The 21,615-nt window shown below is 50.3% G+C and overlaps 1 protein-coding gene across 3 annotated transcripts; it reads left to right on the forward strand.

Annotated features, from left to right (window-relative positions):
• Nucleotides 1–5,189: 5,189 nt before the first annotated feature.
• On the forward strand, nucleotides 5,190–19,906 carry LOC147012481 (activity-dependent neuroprotector homeobox protein-like). Of its 3 annotated transcripts, none has more exons than XM_085856792.1 (5): nucleotides 5,190–5,438; nucleotides 12,369–12,494; nucleotides 12,696–12,794; nucleotides 15,229–15,930; nucleotides 16,098–19,906. In XM_085856792.1, exons 2-5 carry the CDS (start codon nucleotides 12,387–12,389, stop codon nucleotides 18,312–18,314), a joined length of 3,126 nt encoding a protein of 1,041 aa, XP_085712918.1. In that variant the 5' UTR covers nucleotides 5,190–5,438; nucleotides 12,369–12,386; the 3' UTR covers nucleotides 18,315–19,906. The 3 variants fall into 3 exon arrangements, with proteins under 3 accessions (XP_085712918.1, XP_085712919.1, XP_085712920.1); XM_085856793.1 differs by lacking the exon at nucleotides 5,190–5,438 and adding an exon at nucleotides 10,443–10,860; XM_085856794.1 differs by lacking the exon at nucleotides 5,190–5,438 and adding an exon at nucleotides 11,477–11,772.
• The last annotated feature ends 1,709 nt before the right edge of the window (nucleotides 19,907–21,615 follow it).

Here is a 21,615-nt window from a genome sequence, read left to right on the forward strand (position 1 = left end):
ATATGTGGTTGAATTCAATGATCTGATATGCAAATGGTCTTCAAATTTCAAGTCAATGGGGTGAAATTTGAGGATTTCAGAAAATTTTGTCCAAATTGGCATATTAGCCGATGTAGACCTTTTTTGATCGACCAAATTTTACGAAACTTTTGGGCTGGAGGCGAGTGGACAGACAGACAAACAAACAAACAACAAAAAGAGCAATCAGAGATTGCAGACTCTCACCAGGACTTATTTTGTGTGGTGTTTGCGTACTGGTGTGTTACGTAATTAATAAGAGACAGACACTGCCAGTCGAAAGTTTTAGAACACCCCCATTTTTCCAGTTTTTACTGAAATGTAATCAGTTTAATGTTTCAATGTACTCTGAAATTAAAACATAGAACAAATAAACAATTGCAAATAAAAAAGAAATCATGGAATTGTTTTGTTGACCAAAATTTAATCGAAATTTTTAACTCATCAAAGTAGCCACCTTTTGTAGATATAACAGCCGAACATACTCGTGGCATTCTTTCGACAATGGAAATCAAATATTGTTCGGAAAGTTCTTCCCAACACTGTTGCAGAAGTTCCCACAAATGTGTTGCACTTGTAGGTTGCTTTGCTTTCACCCTTCTGTCCAGTTCATCCCAAACCAGCTCGATGGGGTTTACGTTTGCAGACTGTGCTTGGCCATTCCATGATTTGAAGCCTACCGTCTTGTTTTATACAGACAATTCTTTTATACAGACAGAGGGTTTGTAACAAATCAACAAAAGTTGGGAAACCTGTAGGAATTGTTTGCATCAACTTTCAAGGCTTAATTTACTTCCATTGCTGCAGAACAGTTGCAGTTGCTCACCCATTACTTATTCCCTGAAAAGGGCCTTTTTTAACAACTGAAATTTACATTATTTTTCAGTTTTTGGTGACCTAAACTTTTGTTTTTAAACCTCTGGCAGTTTACCACTTAGATATGTACCATTTCAGGTTATTCACTGGACTTGAACTGCTTAAATTTCAGTAAAAAACGGTGAAATGGGGGTGTTCTAAAACTTTTGACTGGTAGTGTAACTAGAAATAGAATAGAAATAGAAATAGATTGGACACCTGATCCTGACCCATGACTTTTTTTTTATTATTCACTTGAATTCAGAATTGGAATAAAATAAATTCAATTCGAATCAAAGTGAAGACCAAATAGGTACAGTACTCCATTGAAGTAATCAGGAGGAACCCAAGCAAGCAAAAAGCAAAGATGAAGTTTTCAGGAGGAACCTGGATAGGAGTCACATTTCAGCTGCGACTCCTCTATCCCCAAATGCATCCAGGCACAGCCAAGTGAGTCTTATTTAAAAAATAAAAAAGTATGTATATATATATATATATATAATATATGTATATGTATATTTTTTTTATAAATGCACATCAAAAAACGTAAATATTTCTGGCTGTCAGACCATGCATCTGATCAAGTTGAAATTTAAAACATGTATTCCACATATTCATTACTAGATCACAAAAGTGAAGTTTCATGTCGATTGATTAAGTGGTTCCAGAGAAAACATTATTTCAAGGTCCCATGACACTCAAAAGTTTCTGGTTATTTATATATTAACTTGACCTTCCTAGTGAAGAAATCACCCATGTTTTTTTTTAATCAACAATGGGATAATTAGATAAATATTTCGAACATTTGTAGTGCTTTTCACAACTTGCTATGCCCCGTCCCTCAAAAAAGCTGAGTTCAGCGAGCCGCAGGTCACGTGACCGTTGACATCATCTCCAGAAGGCGACTCACACAGAGTGGATTGACTAGATGTCGCGTGCCATATAAAGTACGTACAAATGCATTGTGCACATGTGTTTGCTCTCTCACTGATCATCTTAATTCCTGTGGGGTTTCGCGGAAAAGAAATTCTGCTTCTGAGCCATGTATGCACAACAATCACGAGGCAATTATTTATCCCTTTACTACCTTGGCGGAGTCGTGTACAAATCCAATACAAGTATGCACAATAAAGGACTACACCATGAACACAAAATATAAAATGTGACTGTTGAACCTTTCCATTAAAAAAGAAACTTAGAGGGACATACTAGTAAAATACCAAAGATTAATATTGCATCATTTCAAGGTGCAAGGAGATAATTTTAAAATCAAACAATGTGAAAAACCTGCACCCACATTTTGCAGCTTATTGAATTGTTCATTGAAACCAGCCTGCTGGGATAGGTACGATTCCACATACATGCAAGCCAGGTATGGCTGCACTCGACATACATGGGTTTATTCTAAAGTGAAGGTCCTGCTTCCATTGGCTTGCTATTCATTAACATTTAGCCAAAATGCTGTAATAAATGAACAGGGTAAAATACGTTGGCACAACTATGAAAGAAAAATGTATCTGTCCTATTACACGGCCTCAAAGCCTCGGGACTCGTACGCATTGACTTATACATTGTGTGCATGCTAATGCAAGTTACTTGTCAACTCGAGATCTCGAGAGTCTAGACTAGTCCGATAAATCCATCATCCGTCCAACTAGTCCGATAAATCTGACGTGCTGTAGCTTTCTTTTATTATTCTCTTTTCTTCATTGTTTTCTACTGGCGCTACATGACATCAGTAGGAATAAAATAAATAAAAATGCAACAGAACGTCAGATTTGTCGGACGACACGAGACAATTGTGTCACAAGGTGTGTTCTGCACACAAGTTTTCATCGTATCCGGACAGCGAGGTTGCTTCGTTTTATGCGCGGAGAGATACGGCCGATGACATGCGCTGGCCTTGCTTACGATTCATTCTCCGCGGTGCAACATGTCCGCTGCACTGGTCACGTCACCTCACGAAAATATTTCTGATATCGAGCAGTATGCAAGTAGAATTTACATTTAATTATTGAATTACGAATAGGATTTAGTCTAACCAGTTGTTATTGCCAAGTCTTCCTTCGATGTCCTCCCGATCATCATGAACTCATGGAATTTCATTGCCATTTTCCTCTGCTTGTCCTGCTTCGGGCTCAAACTGGTAAGGCCGTATTCTATTTCCAGCTGCCTGAACTTCACCTCCCACGACTATGTTATCCGACAATTCTCCTTCGGATTCAGACACAAATCCTTCATTTCTCTCACACTCATTGTCGCTACCAGACAAATCAAAGTCCATGTCATCCATTATTCAAAACCGAATGTTTGATTTTTTTTTTAAAGCAGAAATGAACGAAGCGATTGAGTCGACCAATCGAATGTGGAAACACACAGGAAGCCAATACAATCACGTAGACCACCAACCCGAGTCATTTGGGTGCAGCCTTTGTTGTTCTGGAGATGATGTCATGTGGGTTACGCCTCCTTCTTGTGGATTTCGGCAGAATTTTTAGAGGCGTTCCCGAAGAGGTTTGTTTTTTTTAATTTTACATTTTACAGAACGAGTATTGTGGAAAAAACATTGTCAGATCAGAAATCACGATGAAAAACTCCGATACGACGTATATATATATATATGTAATATCAGTAATGTCATGGGAGCTTTAATATTTTTTCTTAAATCCAATATGGCTGCCAAACCACGTGACGTGTCAATTTTTCCTTAACAACCATGGACATGCATTCCTTGGGGAACATTTGTTTGAAGTTTCCCCTCGATCTGTCCAGTCGTTCTGGAGAAGATTTTTTTATATATTTTGGGTAAATCCAATATGGCCACCAAATAATGTGACCTGCAATGTCATATGTGTTAACCTTTCGTTCCTCATGGATAGGTGGTCATATGTGTAAAGTTTTGCTTCAATCACTTGTGCAAAGTACTTCCTCGGCCCACCTGAGCTCCTGACCACAGACAAAGCTTTCCTCTGCAGCCTGATGGAGTACTGGTCTCCCCTCAGGGCTGGTGCTCCTGCCTCTCACCTTTCTCAGCTTCACGCTATGGAAACCAAGGCATTTGGGGTCATTGGCATCTCCCACGATGAGGCTGAGCATTTGGGTCTCTCACTCTCTCACCGCAGGCAGGTTGGTGGTCTTTCTGTCCTCTACCGTTTCCACTCCAGTCTCGCCCTCCCTGCTGTCTCCGATTTGTCCCCACCCTATTTCTGTACGGCGCTCAAGGTCCACCAACAATCCCCTTCTGGTAAAACTACCAAAATCACGAATCACTGCTCACCTTCACGCTTTCATTCCTCTTTTTTCCCGCCTTTGGAATAAACTCCCTCACTCGATTCAATCTCATTCTTCCCTCCAAGTCTTCAAAACAGCTGTTCACCACCACCTCTTATTGTCCGCCATCCAAATTCTCGATCTTTTCTAACCCCGTTAACCCACCCCAAGCCCACCTCCTTCAAATTCCCTGCTTTCCTTCCTGAAAGTCCCTGCAATGTCCATCTTGTATACCCTGTGTTCTCCATCCCATCCCTCTCCCTTCCACAGATCTCCTAATGTCTCTGTTCCCCACTGTTTTGTCCTTCCCTCTCCCGCCCCTCTTGTCTCATGCCCCCCTTGCTGTGCGTTGTGTGTAAGCTCTCATATGAGCCTCGACAAGGAAAACAAAAACAACACCAAAGTTTCCTCACCGGGTGTGAGTGACCATTTTATCATCGAGTGTGGTTATTTGACTTCTGTACATTCATGAACCGCTGCACAGAATACGTTGAAAACCTGAAGTTTTATTCAAGGGGGGGGGGTGATGGGGGGTGCAGGGGAAGGTTTTCAAGGTTAAAGGGTAAAAACCATGAAGGGCTGACATTTTGCGTACAGGATGGGGGGGGGGGTGACCCCAGGTCTTTGTCTCCATGGTCACGTGTGTTGGTTGATGGTGCAGAAAGGAGAGGGGGGTGACCCCAGGTCTTTGTCTCCGTGGTCACGTGTGTTGGTTGATGGTGCAGGAAGGGGGGAGGGGGTGACCCCAGGTCTTTGTCTCCGTGGTCACGTGTGTTTTTTAACGCCGATCCCGGTACAACTTATAAAACATCCCTTCCGTTCGGATTGGTTCTACTTTAATGAGAGAAATAAAAACACAGCAGTTGGACAATGTAAAGGGACACCACGTGTAAACACAGAGTGAACCCTCGTGGTTATGGCGTCACAAGTTCACACGTCGTCTTTACTTTTCCAGTTTTCCCTCCATGACGACACTTCTTCGCTGCTTTGTAAAATTGATGCATTTTCAAATCCTCAGCCTGAATTTGTGGCCCACATTGGATCTTAAAAACCGAAGAAGTCTTTTCACATCAAAAGCGAAAGGTAAATTTAATTGAAGAAGAAGAAGAAGAAGAAGCTACGATGACGTCACCTCTGGCGGCCTCGACTCGGCGGCTTTTGTTGCCAGACGCGGCCGCGTCGAGTCTCCTCGATTCGTTAATACCGAACAATCTTACACATTCACACTCATTCAGGTCTACATTTTATTCGTTGCTTCGTTTGAGTGTCCACTTCATTCATCTCGTCACACTCTGGTAAGATTTCCTTTTTTTGTGAGGCCGACGAGCCGCCGGTCCCGGCCCGGTAATCGGTATATGCGTGTTTATCCTCCCGCTTCGAACCAAACGAACCACGTTCGAGTCCACTTTCTGAGATACTCCTGTCCTGTGCGACCTCCTCATTCAACTGCGTCATCCAAAAAAATACCTCATCATCGTCATCGTCATCATCGTTCTCTTCTCAAGTTCCTCAGTCTTTGTCTCGCGCGCTGCGCCACAAGAATCCGCTTCAAATCACTTCCTGTTCGACTTTGTCTCGTGTTCCGCTCCCGCCATGTGAGACGTGCAACACGTGTTCCCTCATTTCCTTCAGCGGAACACTTTCCTCGTACTGTACCGTAACACCTCCACCGCACGGCCCTCTCTGTCCTCCACCGCACGGCCCTCTCTGTCCTCCACCGCACGGCCCTCTCTGTCCTCCACCGCACGGCCCCTCTCTGTCCTCCACCGCACGGCTCCTCTCTGTCCTCCACCGCACGGCCCCTCTCTGTCCTCCACCGCACGGCCCTCTCTGTCCTCCACCGCACGGCCCTCTCTGTCCTCCACCGCACGGCCCCTCTCTGTCCTCCACCGCACGGCCCCTCTCTGTCCTCCACCGCACGGCTCCTCTCTGTCCTCCACCGCACGGCCCCTCTCTGTCCTCCACCGCACGGCCCCTCTCTGTCCTCCGCCGCGCGGCCCCTCTCCGCCCTCCGCCGCGCGGCCCCTCTCCGCCCTCCGCCGCACGGCCCCTCTCTGCCCATCCTCCGCGTGGCGCCTCTCTGCCCTCCGCCGCATGGCCCTCCCCTCTTCCCGGCACCGCATGGCTTCCCATTCCCTCCGCTGCACGGCTCCTCCTTTTCCCAGCACCTGATATCTCACTGAGATTGTCCCCTTACCCATCTCCAACCGTTTCCTCCTCAATTGTCCTCTGCATTCACTCCACATCTTGAACTCACCCCCCCCCCCAAATCACTTCATCTTCACTCCCTGCACTCCATCCCCATTTCATCTGCACTCCTCACACTCAACCCCTCCACAATCCATCCCCACCACATCATCTTCCATCCTCACCGCCCTATCCCCATTCGTCTCTTCTCCACCCACCCTCACTCACTCCTTCTCCTTCTTCTCCTCCCCTGCCACTCCTTCTCCCCTCCCCCCACTCCTTCTCCCCCTCCCCCACTCCTTCTCCCCTCCCCCCACTCCTTCTCCCCTCCCCCCACTCCTTCTCCCCCTCCCCCACTCCTTCTCCCCCTCCCCCCACTCCTTCTCCCCCTCCCCCCACTCCTTCTCCCCTCCCCCCCACTCCTTCTCCCCTCCCCCCACTCCTTCTCCCCTCCTCCCCTCCACTCCTTCTCCCCCTCCCCTCCACTCCTTCTCCCCCTCCCCCCACTCCTTCTCCCCTCCCCCCCACTCCTTCTCCCCTCCCCCCACTCCTTCTCCCCCTCCCCCCACTCCTTCTCCCCTCCCCCACTCCTTCTCCCCCTCCCCCACTCCTTCTCCCCCTCCCCACTCCTTCTCCCCCTCCCCACTCCTTCTCCCCCTCCCCCACTCCTCTCCCTCTTGCCCCCCACTCCTCTCCCTCTTGCCCACCCTCCACTCCTCTCTCCCTCTTCCTCCTCTCCCTCTTCTCTCCCTCTACCCCCACTCCTTCTTCTCCCTCCCCCCACTCTTCTCCCTCTTTCCCCCCCCACTCCTTCTCTCCCTCTTGCCCCCTCCACTCCTCCCCTCTTGCCCCCCTCCACTCCTCCCCTCTTTCCCCCCACTCCTCTCCCTCTTTTCCCCCCCACTCCTTCTCTCCCTCTTGCCCCCCCACTCCTTCTCTCCCTCTTGCCCCCCACTCCTTCTCTCCCTCTTGCCCCCCACTCCTTCTCTCCCTCTTGCCCCCCACTCCTTCTCTCCCTCTTGCCCCCCACTCCTTCTCTCCCTCTTGCCCCCCACTCCTTCTCTCCCTCTTGCCCCCCCACTCCTTCTCTCCCTCTTGCCCCCCCACTCCTTCTCTCCCTCTTGCCCCGCCACTCCTTCTCTCCCTCTTGCCCCCCACTCCTTCTCTCCCTCTTGCCCCCCACTCCTTCTCTCCCTCTACCCCCACTCCTTCTCTCCCTCTACCCCCACTCCTTCTCTCCCTCTACCCCCACTCCTTCTCTCCCGCTTCCCCCACTCCTTCTCTCCCTCTACCCCCACTCCTTCTCTCCCTCTACCCCCACTCCTTCTCTCCCTCTACCCCCACTCCTTCTCTCCCTCTACCCCCACTCCTTCTCTCCCTCTTGCCCCCACCACCACTCCTCTCCCTCTTGCCCCCCACTCCTTCTCTCCCTCTTGCCCCCCCACTCCTTCTCTCCCTCTTGCCTCCCCCACTCCTTCTCTCCCTCTCCCCCCCACTCCTTTTCTTCCTCCCCCTTCTCTCCCTCTACCCCCCACTCCTTCTCTCCCTCTCCTCTCCCTCTTGCCTCCCCCACTCCTTCTCTTCCTCCCCCCCACTCCTTTTCTCCCTCTCCCACCCATTCATTTCGCACTGCCCCTCCACTCCTCACTCCTCTGCACTCCTTCTCCCGCACTCCTTCTCCCACCCGCTACATCCTCATATTCCGCCTCTCCCACTACTTCATCACATCACCCTTCCCCCACCCCACTGCATCTCCCCTTCCCCCTCACTGCATCTCCCCTTCCCCTCTACTGCATCTCCCCTTCCCCCTCTACTGCATCTACCCCTTCCCCTCTACTGCATCTACCCCTTCCCCCTACTGCATCTCCCCCTCCCCCTACTGCATCTCCCCCTCCCCCTACTGCATCTCTCCCTCCCCCTACTGCATCTCCCTCCCCCTACTGCATCTCCCTCTTCCCCCTCTACTGCATCTCCCCCTTCCCCCTCTACTGCATCTCCCCTCCCCCTACTGCATCTCCCCTCCCCCTACTGCATCTCCCCTCCCCTACTGCATCTCCCCCTTCCCCCCTACTGCATCTCCCCCTTCCCCTCTACTGCATCTCCCTTCCCCCCTACTGCATGTCCCCTCCCCCTACTGCATGTCCCCTCCCCCTACTGCATGTCCCTCCCCCTACTGCATGTCCTCTCCCCCTACTGCATCTCCCCACCCCCCGACTCCATCTCCCCCACCCCCTGACTCCATCTCCCCCACCCCCTGACTCCATCTCCTCCACCCCCTGACTCCATCTCCCCCACCCCCTGACTCCATCTCCCCCACCCCTCCTGACTGCATCTCCCCCACTCCCCCTGACTGCATCTCCCCCACTCCCCTGACTGCATCTCCCCCACCCCCTGACTGCATCTCCCTCCCCCTATTACATCTCCCTTCCCCCTATTGCATCTCCCCCTCCCCCATACTGCATCTTCCCCTCACTTCCCAACTGCATCTCCCCTCCCCCTCAACTGCATCTCCCCTCCCCCTCAAATGCATCTCCCCTTCACCCCCTTACCCCACTACTGCATCTCCCCTTCTCCCCCTTACCCCCCACTGCATCTCCCACTTCCCCCCTTTACCCCCTACCGCATCTCCCACTTCCCCCATCTCCCTCCACCACTTCCCCCATCTCCCTCCACCACTTCCCCCATCTCCCTCCACCACTTTCCCCCATCTCCCTCCACCACTTTCCCCCATCTCCCTCCACCACTTTCCCCCATCTCCCTCCACCACTTTCCCCCCATCTCCCTCCACCACTTTCCCCCATCTCCCTCCACCACTTTCCCCCCATCTCCCTCCACCACTTTCCCCCATCTCCCTCCACCACTTTCCCCCCATCTCCCTCCACCACTTTCCCCCCATCTCCCTCCACCACTTTCCCCCATCTCCCTCCACCACTTTCCCCCCATCTCCCTCCACCACTTTCCCCCCATCTCCCTCCACCACTTTCCCCCCATCTCCCTCCACCACTTTCCCCCATCTCCCTCCACCACTTTCCCCCCATCTCCCTCCACCACTTTCCCCCCATCTCCCTCCACCACTTTCCCCCATCTCCCTCCACCACTTTCCCCCCATCTCCCTCCACCACTTTCCCCCCATCTCCCTCCACCACTTTCCCCCATCTCCCTCCACCACTTTCCCCCATCTCCCTCCACCACTTTCCCCCCATCTCCCTCCACCACTTTCCCCCATCTCCCTCCACCACTTTCCCCCATCTCCCTCCACCACTTTCCCCCATCTCCCTCCACCACTTTCCCCCCATCTCCCTCCACCACTTTCCCCCATCTCCCTCCACCACTTTCCCCCCATCTCCCTCCACCACTTTCCCCCCATCTCCCTCCACCACTTTCCCCCATCTCCCTCCACCACTTTCCCCCATCTCCCTCCACCACTTTCCCCCCATCTCCCTCCACCACTTTCCCCCATCTCCCTCCACCACTTTCCCCCATCTCCCTCCACCACTTTCCCCCATCTCCCTCCACCACTTTCCCCCCATCTCCCTCCACCACTTTCCCCCATCTCCCTCCACCACTTTCCCCCCATCTCCCTCCACCACTTTCCCCCCATCTCCCTCCACCACTTTCCCCCCATCTCCCTCCACCACTTTCCCCCATCTCCCTCCACCACTTTCCCCCATCTCCCTCCACCACTTTCCCCCATCTCCCTCCACCACTTTCCCCCCATCTCCCTCCACCACTTTCCCCCATCTCCCTCCACCACTTTCCCCCATCTCCCTCCACCACTTTCCCCCATCTCCCTCCACCACTTTCCCCCATCTCCCTCCACCACTTTCCCCCCATCTCCCTCCACCACTTTCCCCCATCTCCCTCCACCACTTTCCCCCATCTCCCTCCACCACTTTCCCCCATCTCCCTCCACCACTTTCCCCCATCTCCCTCCACCACTTTCCCCCATCTCCCTCCACCACTTTCCCCCATCTCCCTCCACCACTTTCCCCCATCTCCCTCCACCACTTTCCCCCCATCTCCCTCCACCACTTTCCCCCCATCTCCCTCCACCACTTTTCCCCCATCTCCCTCCACCACTTTTCCCCCATCTCCCTCCACCACTTATTCACTCTGTGACATCTCACTACCTCCTTCAATCATTCAATATCCTCGTTCTCTCTCAACAATGCTCTTCCCTTTATTTTATTTCCACGCTGTCCTTCCCATTCTCCGCAGTCCTCTTCCGTCCTTCACTTTTTCCTTCGTTCGTTCCTCGCTAGGGGGCAGTATCGGGCCCGGATCTCGCCTCGTTTCTCCCTCTTTCTCCTCTTCCCCGCGCAGCCATGTTAGGCAGTACCGAGATTGCCGTCTCGCCTCGTCTCGAACTGCCTTAGCTCGATCCCCCGCTCCTCGGCCCTCTCCCCTTCCCAGAGCCCCCCGTGTTCCCCCCTCCCCTCGCTCTGCCCGTTAATTCATAAACTCGCTCGTGCGGCCCCCAAACCCTCCGCGTGTCGCTCGAGCTGTTCGCGTGAGACGAGACGAGACGAGGTGAGGTCCGCACGGGGAGGGACAATGGTGTCCGGGTTCGAGGCTGCACTGATGGACCGCTATCGGCTGCAAGGCTTTTCCTTAATCAACGGACGGTTTATAAGTTTCTCAGCCAGAGGAGGGTCCAGTTTGGAGGGGAGGTGGGGGTGGGAGGGTGACGGGAAGAGGAGGAGGGGGCAGGGGGAGGGGCAGGTTATTGATGAAACAGAAATTTCGCTTGGACCTATTCACCAAGAACATCACCATTGGGGTCGTTCGTGCCGTTTATATGTTGTAAATGCAGAACATCAGATAAAGAACGGAAGTGGTTGTTAGGTCTGGAAGAGGAAGTGGATGGAGGTCGACGGGTTGTGGGGAAAGATGAAAGGCCTGGGGATTACATTTGGGAAAAGATTAAAAACAAAACCTGTTTAGAATCGAGCAAAGGTTAGGATGTACTGGAGTGTGTGTGGGATGGAGAGGAAAAAGGAGGGGGAGGGGTGTCGCTCTTATTTTTTTGGGGGGGGGGGGGTTAGGGGTGGTAGGTTGAGTAAAAGGAGGAGGAATGTCAGCATTGTCAAGGGGGATGTAGTGTGAGTGAGAAGGAGTCGGTGGAGGAGGATGCTGCATAAGGGGTAGGGCGTTGGGTGGGATGCAGGGGGGGCTAGAATGTGGATTGAGACGGAGGGTTTTATTGTTGGGGGTGGATGTGTCATGAGAGGGAAGAGGTTCTTGGGCTGGGGGTGATTCAGCATCGGAGGCAGAAGGGGTCTGTGGGGGTGATGCAGTCTGTGAAGTCGAGCATTGGGTGGAATGGGGGATTTGCTGTTCGAGAGAGCTGGTGGTAGTGGAATGCAGCAGGAGAGGGTGATTATTAGGAAGAAGATTCGGGAAGTGCTGTGAATGGAATCTGGTGCACTATGATCGATCAAGGTTTATCAGCAATTGAAGAAGCGTAAAAATTATTTCCTGATTGAAATTATTTTGTTTGAAACTTGCGGTCCCTGTCAATCAGCATGGTGGTGGTCATGGTGATGGTCATTCTCCCCTGCCCGTCCCACTTCCTCTCTTCCGTCCCACCTCCGCTCTCTCCTGCCCCTCCTCCCCAAGTCCTACCTTCGCTCTCCCTTGCCCCTCCCCTCAAGTCCCACCTCAACTACCCCCTGCCCCCCAGTCACACCTCCACTCCCCCTGACCCCCAGTCACACCTCCGCTCCCCCTGCCCCCCCAGTCGCACCTCCGCTCCCCCCTGCCCCCCAGTCGCACCTCCGCTCCCCCTGCCCCCCAGTCGCACCTCCGCTCCCCCTGCCCCCGGTCACGCCTCCGCTCCCCCTGCCCCTCCCGGTCGCACCTCCGCTCCCCCATGTCCCCTCCAGGTCGCACCTCCGCTCCCCCATGTCCCCTCCAGGTCGCACCTCCGCTCCCCCCTGCCCCCTCCCAGTCGCACCTCCGCTCTCCCCTGCACCCCCTCCCTGTCGCACCTCCGCTCTCCGTATTTAATGAGAAAATGGTTGTTGTATATGTTGCAGGTGCAGGTGGAAGGCACCATGTACCAGCTGCCAGTGTGTAATTTGGAGAGTATCCGAAAAGGACGTGCTGCAGTGAAACGCATCCTACAGGACATCGGTCTTCATGCGTGCAACCACGAACATAACGTAAGCTGGGGAATGATTGATGGCCTCAGAAGGGCCAAGAGAGTGTTGATTGGAAAAAGTTGTTTGTTTATCATGGGGGGGGGGCTGTGGGTGGAATGAAGCCGTTAGTGGGAGGAGAAAGAGGTGAGTTGGAAAAGGTTGGTAAGAAATGGAGATTGGTAATTGGATGTTCACGTCCTGATTGAACATTGTGTTTGCCAGGAAGATGACCAGGATCGGGAGAGGGTGTCGTGGTTCTTCAAGCACACAAGCTGGGATCACATGTCATGTGGAGATCCTCCACCGCCTAAGCGGCGAAAGGTATGGCCCTGCGAGCCCTAGTTTTCCATGTGGACTCAAATTGGCCCAAGAAATACCGAGCTTATGCAATCTTGGAAACTGGAGTATTTCTCGTGTGTGTATTTGAAGATCTTCATTAGGTGCTTGGTTATCTGACATTTTGCTGCATGCTCGTTATATCACTGTTTCATAAGCATGTTCTGTGCTTATCTGTACGATATTTTTCTCATTTTGGTATTGGTGCTTTAGCTCATGTCAGAGTACAACAACAGGGTCAGAGAAGTGGGATGGCAAAAATGCACAGATGCATAAAAGTACGAGGAAAGGAGCTGCAGATGAAAGGGGGTTGTCTCAGCGGGTGGAGTAAAGCTCAGATGTCGAAACTGGTAATCGTAGGTGGCTCGGGAAGTCTTGGGGGGGGGGGGGAGCGTGAGACAGACTCGGGGGAAGTGGTTCCACATGTGGTTCAAGAAGGGGACGAATGGAGGTGAGGATTAAACTGTAGATTTGGGGATGGCAACAAGGTGAGAGTTTCTGGTATATTTCATGGAATTTTGGGGTGAACATTGATTAAGGTATGCTCGCCACCATGGGAAGTGGGGAGAAGTTAACATTTTTGGGTGTTAACCCTTCATCGAAGCAAAATGGGGGACACAGTTTTATGGCCCTGACCAGGGGATCAAATGAGATGCCTTGAAAAGGCCACACAGGCACTTTCTGCCCCTTGTAGGTACCGCTTGCATGAGGGGGGGAAACAGACCGGTGGAACATGAAATGAGAACCTTTCTCTCGGAATAATTTTGTACTTTTTAAGTACCGGCCGTTGAATGAGACCGCAAAACCTCATCTTGGAAAAGAAATGTGCAGCTAAACGGAATGCTGAATCGCTGCTGGTAGAGGGAAAGGGTCCAAGAAAGCGAAGGATTAAAAAAAAAAAAAAAAAATTGTCGCATCTCGTTCGTGGAATTCTTGAGACTTGGCATTTTGGGGTTGGTGGTTGCAGGAGACTCACTGTTGAATGAGAGACAGAGAGAGAGTGAGTGAGAGAGAGTGAGAGAGAGTGAGAGAGAGTGAGAGAGAGTGAGAGAGAGTGAGAGAGAGAGAGAGAGAGAGAGAGAGAGAGTGAGAGAGAGTGAGAGAGAGTGAGAGAGAGTGAGAGAGAGTGAGAGAGAGTGAGAGAGAGTGAGAGAGAGTGAGAGAGAGTGAGAGAGAGTGAGAGACAGTGAGAGAGAGTGAGAGACAGTGAGAGAGAGTGAGAGAGAGTGAGAGAGAGTGAGAGAGAGTGAGAGAGAGTGAGAGAGAGTGAGAGAGAGTGAGAGAGAGTGAGAGAGAGTGAGAGAGAGTGAGAGAGAGTGAGTGAGAGAGTGAGTGAGAGAGTGAGAGAGAGTGAGAGAGAGTGAGAGAGAGTGAGAGAGAGTGAGAGAGAGTGAGAGAGAGCGAGAGAGAGCGAGTGAGAGTGAGAGAGAGTGAGTGAGAGTGAGAGAGAGTGAGTGAGAGAGAGTGAGTGAGAGTGAGTGAGAGTGAGTGAGAGTGAGTGAGAGAGAGTGAGAGAGAGTGAGAGAGAGTGAGAGTGAGTGAGAGAGAGTGAGAGAGAGTGAGAGAGAGTGAGAGAGAGTGAGAGAGAGTGAGAGAGAGTGAGAGAGAGTGAGTGAGTGAGTGAGTGAGTGAGTGAGTGAGTGAGAGTGAGTGAGAGAGAGATGGGTGAGAGGGTGAGAGGGTGAGAGAGAGAGAGATGGGTCTCTCTCTCTCGTCTCACTGGTGAATGCCGTTGTCGATCTTCATCGGTGGATCGGTTGAAGAATGGATGAAATCGACAAGACGTTGACCAAGTTGTGCTAACCGCCGTGGTAAACGAATCAAAGCGAACGTTTCGGGCATTTGACCCTTCATCGGAACAAAATGACACAAGGCAGATTTGGATTATTATTATTATTATTTTTATTTTCTTTTCAGTTGTATTTAAACTGGGTCATCATCATGAGTTTGTTACGTGATCATTTTAAATTACAATGGCAAATATCAATTCATATACCACGTTAGGATTTTACTTGGTATTTATTTACAAAAGAAACCACTTTTATATGTCTGAGGAGGTGCAAATTAAAGGCAAGGAATCTTATATATTATTTCCGAGTTTGTGGTTTTGTGTCGCGCTATCTTCGACTTTGTTCTGCGCTCGAGTAACGTGATATTCGGCTTACATTATCTCAAAGACCATATGAGGTGCATGGTACAAAAAAAGTAAATAAAATGGTTCTGAAACAGTGAAATCGTATTCCACTTACTGCATTAAAGTAAAATTACTACTGATACTCTGCATCCGAGACATGAGTTGGTTTGTCTATTTATTGTACTTTGTCTTGGTGATACTTCTGCATTTGAGAAAAGAAACGGTAGTTGTGCTCCTATAGCAGCTTCACCTTCGAAATGGGCTCACCCACTCTTCTCTTCCTAGGGCCCACCGTTCCACCTGCGTTGCCGCCTCTGCGGACATGTGGCAGCCAATCCTCGAGCCCTGGAGGCACACGCCGAAGCTCAGCATCGTTCACGCCTCGATGACTGTCTTCCTCTTGTGTGCCTTTTCTGCCCTTACCGTGCGCATCGCGCTGCCATGGAGCGGCATGTGGCGGCGTTCCACCCTCCACGCCGTGAGCCTCCTGCGCCACAGCGGCACGGCCAACGAGTCGTGCCACAGCCTCCCGGAGCCCTGTTTACACGCCGCTTCTTTGTGTGCCGCCGTTGCTCGCAAAAGAGCGTCAGCTATGCTGCTTTGCGGGCACATGTGGCACGGGCGCATCGCCTTGTAGCAGTTTCCGAAGTAGTTGGTTTGACCTTGGAGCTGTGCCGGGCAGCACCACCAGCCATCACACCCAACGGATTTGCTCCACCACCACTGCCCATTCGTCCTCAGTCGAATACCCCTTCTGCCTCTGCTGCTGCTGCAGCTGCCACCAACCAGATGGCCTCAAAGAACGGGCGCTACGTCGATGTTTACTTCTGCAAGAGATGTGGCCTGAAGGAAGAAGCTTACGCGTTGCTGGTGCGACATGTGGCAGACATGCATGGAGTGGCTGACCCTCGGACACTTGTGGGTCACTACCTAAAGCTTGGAGGGCTTTCTGCTGGTGAAGCAGGACGCAAGCCCATCCCTGACAGGGTGAGACTCAAACTTTGTGTTTGACTAATTGGAAATGGCAAGGTGGTATGAGTGCCAGTGTATAGGAAATGATTGGATGGGGCATGTCATTGGGGAAAGTTATTGGTGATTTGCTAGCTATGAATTTAAATTTTGTTTTCTATTCCTTTTCTCCCCCAAATGCTTAGGTGCTGCATCAAGCTGGACGTGCAAGTGGCTCACCGTTGCCGATCTCCGGCCGTTTGGTAAATCAAATGAGCAACTCTAATCCCAGTGCCAGAGTTCTCGCCAGGGGAAGGCCATCGACGGCTGCACAGCGTTGGAAGCTGTGCGAGGCGTGTATGGAGCTTGTGCCCGAGGAAGGCTTCCTCCGGCATCGCGCTGGGCCGTGCCCTGGGTTCCGACCCGGGCGCCGACCCCCCTTACAAAGCAGCAGCAGTCCCGCAGGACAAAGTACCGGTGGAGTGGCACGTTGTGGGATCTGTGGACTGACTGTGCGCGCCAGCCAACTGGCAGCGCACCTTTCCACACAGCATGGAGATGTGTGCCATGCTTGTCGCATGTCCTTTCCTAATACAGCTTCTCTCATGGCACATGTCCACAAAAAGCATGGAGGATCCTTACCTCGACCGACACAGGACCACGGCAACATGGCGGTCGGTCGAGGAGCTGTGCCTTGCACCTCGAGCTCTGCAATGAGGGGGCGTCCACTCGGTCCATCGGGTACCATCTCTCGCCCTGGCCCTATTCGTTCTGGTTTCCAGGGTCCCCGACCCAATGAGGGTGTTCCCGGTGGTGGGATTCTGAAGTCCCTCTGTCTGTTCTGTCAAGAACGTGTTGTTGGCTTGAAAGGGCAGCTTGCTGCTTTGATGGAGCAGCATCTCAATGCGAAACATAACGTATTCACTCTGCGCCACCCAGCACGCCAAACGGTTTCATACTGCTGCACTCGTTGCCGAGGTCGTTATCAGGATCCAGTGCAACCTGGTACGGTGGCCGCGCATCAGCGGCATTGCGTTGGCATCACGCGGGCACAGCCGACTTCCAGTGGGCAGCCCGTCGAGCAGAGTTTGATGCACAGTAATGCACAGCGATCTTCTGAGCCTCCACCACCTGCTGTAGATCTCATTTTGGACCCTTCTGGTGTAGCGGGCCGCAGTTATGAGGAGCGGAAGCGCTTCTTGCTTCGATACTTTCACATGCAGCCATATCCTGTGCGTGGGGAACTGGCTGTCCTTGCTGAACGGCTTTGGCTGAACCGCACAGAGGTCACAGGCCTCTTCACCATCAAGCGGCGCCAGTGCTTACGCTCTGTGGAGCGCTGGCAGACCGAGGTGCTGCTGGGGTTCGATATGCGACAGCTTGCCATGGTAAAACACCCCCTCATCTTTCCAAGCCCCTCTCCAAACCTTGTCGTTGCCCATACAAGGATAAAAGAAGAAAAAAAGGATGATGAAAATGATTACAAAAAAGAGGAAGAGGTGGTTATTAAAGAGGAGTCAAGGATTGAAAATACTGAGGAAAGCAAGGGTGAAGATGTGACTGAAAATAGCTCAGAGGTGAAAATTGAGCTCGTTGGTAATTGCAGCAATGAGATAGAGGCTGAGAATGTTGACTGTATCGAGCTCTCGGATGATAGCAGAGACCTGACATCTGACCCTGATAGTGTCACGTTTGAGTCCAGGGTTGATTCGGCGACCGTTCCATTTGATCAGCAAACAGATGCATGCAAGTCCTCTTTTGGCGTCTGCGATGCTGCCGGTTCTTCTTCTTCTAATGACGGTAAAGATGTGACGACTGATCGTGAGGTGACTGTTGATGACGTTTCCACCAAAAGCAACACGGAAACTCCTAATCCAGATAAAGTGGAGGATGAAGAGGCTGCTGTGGAGGAAGAGGTTAATGTTGAGGTTAAAGATGAAAAAGTTGATGGCAAGCAAGACAATATTGAAGAAGTGGCTTTCAATCAGAATTTGGATGCGACTTGTAACCCCGGACTCGCACTCCGGTTTGGGCCTTCCGATGTTTTTGAGGATCCGCAGCACCATCTTCGGGATGTCGGATCAGAGTTTCAAGATGATAGGGTCGAAAGAGGCAGTGGCAGTAGCGCTTCTCCTAAACCGGATGTCGCAGCCAATGGGGAGGCTATCGCAGCCTTGCTCGAGGCCGGAGCCGGTCCATTATCCCCAGATCCCTTTGAAGTCAAGGCTCAGTCGCCTGCCCGGGGTCTGTTCGACCTCTCTGCACAGCTTAGTGCTCTCCGCCCTCTTGCTCCACCATCTCCTTCATCATCATCGTCATCATCGTCTTCTTCATCCTCCTCTTCTGCCGCTTCGTTATCTTCCTCCGCATCGACCTCGCTCGACCAAATTGAGGGTTCAGGTGCTGGGAGTGGGCCACAGTAAGGTGTGTTTGTAGAAGGGTAAGGGGTAAAAGAAGAAAAAAACTCTACTGGATCTGGTATCCCCCCCCTCCCACCATCTCCCCAGCCTTCCCAATCGCTGCCACTGTTGCAAAATAGTTTTCCTTCCACTTTTCTCTTACAGTTAGCTCCATGTCCCTCGCACCATCGCTTGCCTGCTGCTTTCCCATCCTCAGCTTTCTTAGTTCCTAAAAGAAAAGATTAAAACGTTAAAAAAAAATCCAATTAATGAAAAAGTGCAGGTAGCGAGATCTCCTTCCACGTCGCTGCAGGGTCTCCATCCTTGGTGTGACAGACATTTGTTCATTCGGACTTGGTGTCTGGTGGGGCTCCAGAACTACTTTTCTTTTTGGGGGGGAGGGTATGGAGTGTGGAGGGGGCTGGTGTGACATTGGGCTGGAAGCCATGATATTGTTTTTTTTTTATAGGTGGGGCGAAGATGTTTGATTCGACCATTGTATTTGAGAGGGTCAATGTGGAGTTTGGATAAACAATAATATGTAAAGGTTTAAACTATTCTTGGGATAATGACCTAATGGCTTACTGTCTTGTGGTCCCTGGTTCAAATCCAGTGTCCACATTCAAAGCTGATCTTTCACATCTCTGCAGATTGTCGGAACATCTACTCGACCCTCTGACCAATTCCTGTTGCATCTCTCTGGACCGATTGTCCGTTGCTTCCTTTGTGTGCCAGGAATATTTTCTTTTTGATATTTTGTCATCAACCTTACTTTGTAGGCCTTTTCTTCCTAGTCATTGAATGTTTTCAAGGACACTGAAGCTTCAAGAGGGTGTTAGGGTTAGTTTCCGTTTTGAAATTTGTAGTGAATGAGTGATATAACATGGTGCTTATTTTGAGGTTACTTCTTCAGCACCCTCGTCAAGGGATGGGGGGTGGGGGGGATGATTGGTTGTTGAAGGTTACGGGAACAAATGATTAAAGGTGGAAAACAAATTCTCAAACGTCAAGTCATCTGAGCCCCCTCCGACGCGGCTTTGCCGAACCTCGAATTTTGATAGCGGCACGTATGACGGGTCGAGAGGTCTTTAGCCATGGGCCGTCGCGAGACCAGGGGTCCCGTATTTTTCCCGATGGCCACTGTGTACATGTTGTTAATACCTGTTTTGTTTGCACACACCCACTCGCATACCTGCATCCTCTACAAAGCTTCGTCCAAAATGTATTTGATTGTTTAGATAACTTTTGCCTTCCTTGGTGGGGGTTTCGCTCCAGAGCCCACCCGACCGAAGCCCGGGACTGCACCTGGGTCGGCGCGCCCGAGGCTTCACTTTGATCTTTAACTTTACGGAGCGAGGCCTAGACTCAAACCCGAACCTCTGTGCTCACATCCACCCCCCCCCCCAGCGTTAATCCCATTCTGCCCCCACGTTTTTCACCTCCACTTCTTGCGTCCCTGAAGCGGTTCCAGTTTTTGCCTCGATCAGCCCATTCCCTGTGGCCCGTAGCTCTCAGTGCTTTATGAGTATTTATATAGCCTCGTGTGTCATCGTGCTTTCACTCTTGCTACCTGTTCCACATATATTTTTTAGAAAATAAAGCTTGATACAAACATGTTTTGTGTGCCATGGTACTCTCTACATTCATTTCCTTGTATTTAGGTGACGTGAAGATAAGATGCCGTGTTTTTTTTTACTCCCTGCATACGAAGCGGAAAGTGGGGTTAAAAGTAATAGGTTCACTTTTGTCCATCTTCGAACCTCAGTTTATGATCGAGGAACAACTTGTTTAAAATGAATGTTGCATTTTGAACATGAATAGGAAGACGAGTATTTCGTTTCACCATACATTCTCTGAATTCTTCCCGATCACACATGTGCAGAGGCGTGAGATATATCTTTACTCTATCTACTTGGTAATCAAACAAAATGGAAAATCATTCCAAACAGGAAACTTACTGTTTAACGACGTCATAAAGGACACAAACAGGCACGAAGAACTAATGTGTAACGTGTTACAGGGCGATGTAATAGATTCTGGGTAAAACCTGGAATTTTTATTTTTACGACTTTTATAATCTTTATTTTATTTAAATTTCATGATGCACTTGAACACTAGACCACAAAGTGTCACTTCCAAGAATCTCCAGTTTTGCAGTACTTGGACATGTTAAATATGGTGGTGTATAAAACACTGACTGCATTAACGGCACTAAACTTGTGGAATTTTTTTAATACGACTTTTACAATGTTTACTTTAAATTGAATTATATACTTAAACAGTGTGAGGAGAAAAGTGTTCTATGCACCAAGTTATTGAGTTGAATATTTCAGTAACTGGGTAGTGTGAAGCTAATCCTAAAGGTGGGGGCTCCACAACTCGCAGCTTTTTTTTATTATTATTATTTTTTGGGGAGGGCCGACCCTCCTCCCCCCAGATGTGTGTGTTTCACTAAATTGTAATCATGTTCCCCACATTAACTTGTTTTAGTCGATTATAGAAATAATAATAGTCTAAGCTGACTGGGTGAATCTTGGTGTATAAAAAAAGTATATAAAGATTAAATCTTTATTTAAATGTATGGCTTTGTATGATAGTTACTTTTACGTATGTTCACCCCCTCCGAGCTGTCTCGCCTGCGTCTGAATCCCGACCCAGCTATAAACCCCCACCCTGGTGTTTCATGTGCAGGCCATCCAGTGTGCCGTCAAACCAGGGGACCTCTTTGCCAGTCCTCTTTGTTGGAAATTAAAGATCCCACGGTGTCCTTGACGAAGAGATGTTATCACCGGCACCTCAAACAAATGACAAACTCCTGCACGTCCGTGTGATGACCTATCCAGTATTGGTTCTAGAGGGGGAAACATTTCTCGCTTTGTCATGAATGCCTTGAAGCTCCGTCAAATTATGCAGGCTTCTATTATAATAAAAATAATAATAATTAAATTTTTCATCGGTAATTGGTCAGTGGAACAGTTTGGCAGGAGACTTCCAGAATAATGAATTGAATGTTAATGGTAAACCTCCTTAAGAGGAGATGATGTCAATGGTTCAGCATTGAACAAATGGGTGTGTTTTTTTTTATAGGTTGTACAAGAACCCCGTTTCTCTGCATGCACCTTGTTTTCCTCATTATTATTCAAGAATAAGATCAATCCACTTTGTACGTTAAGCTGCTGTTCCTATTTTTGACAATTGTACCCGTCTCAAACCACCTTTTCATGACGTGTGCAAACGGCACATGTTTGTCTCCATCTGGTTTGGCGATGCACTTCACCTCACTCACTGTTCATCGTTTCGATGAAACCTCCTGTACATCTATCAT

Source organism: Eptatretus burgeri, chromosome 15, assembly GCF_056783735.1.
Source record: "Eptatretus burgeri isolate ZD-2024b chromosome 15, Ebu_testis_v1, whole genome shotgun sequence".
Classification (NCBI taxonomy): domain Eukaryota; kingdom Metazoa; phylum Chordata; class Myxini; order Myxiniformes; family Myxinidae; genus Eptatretus; species Eptatretus burgeri.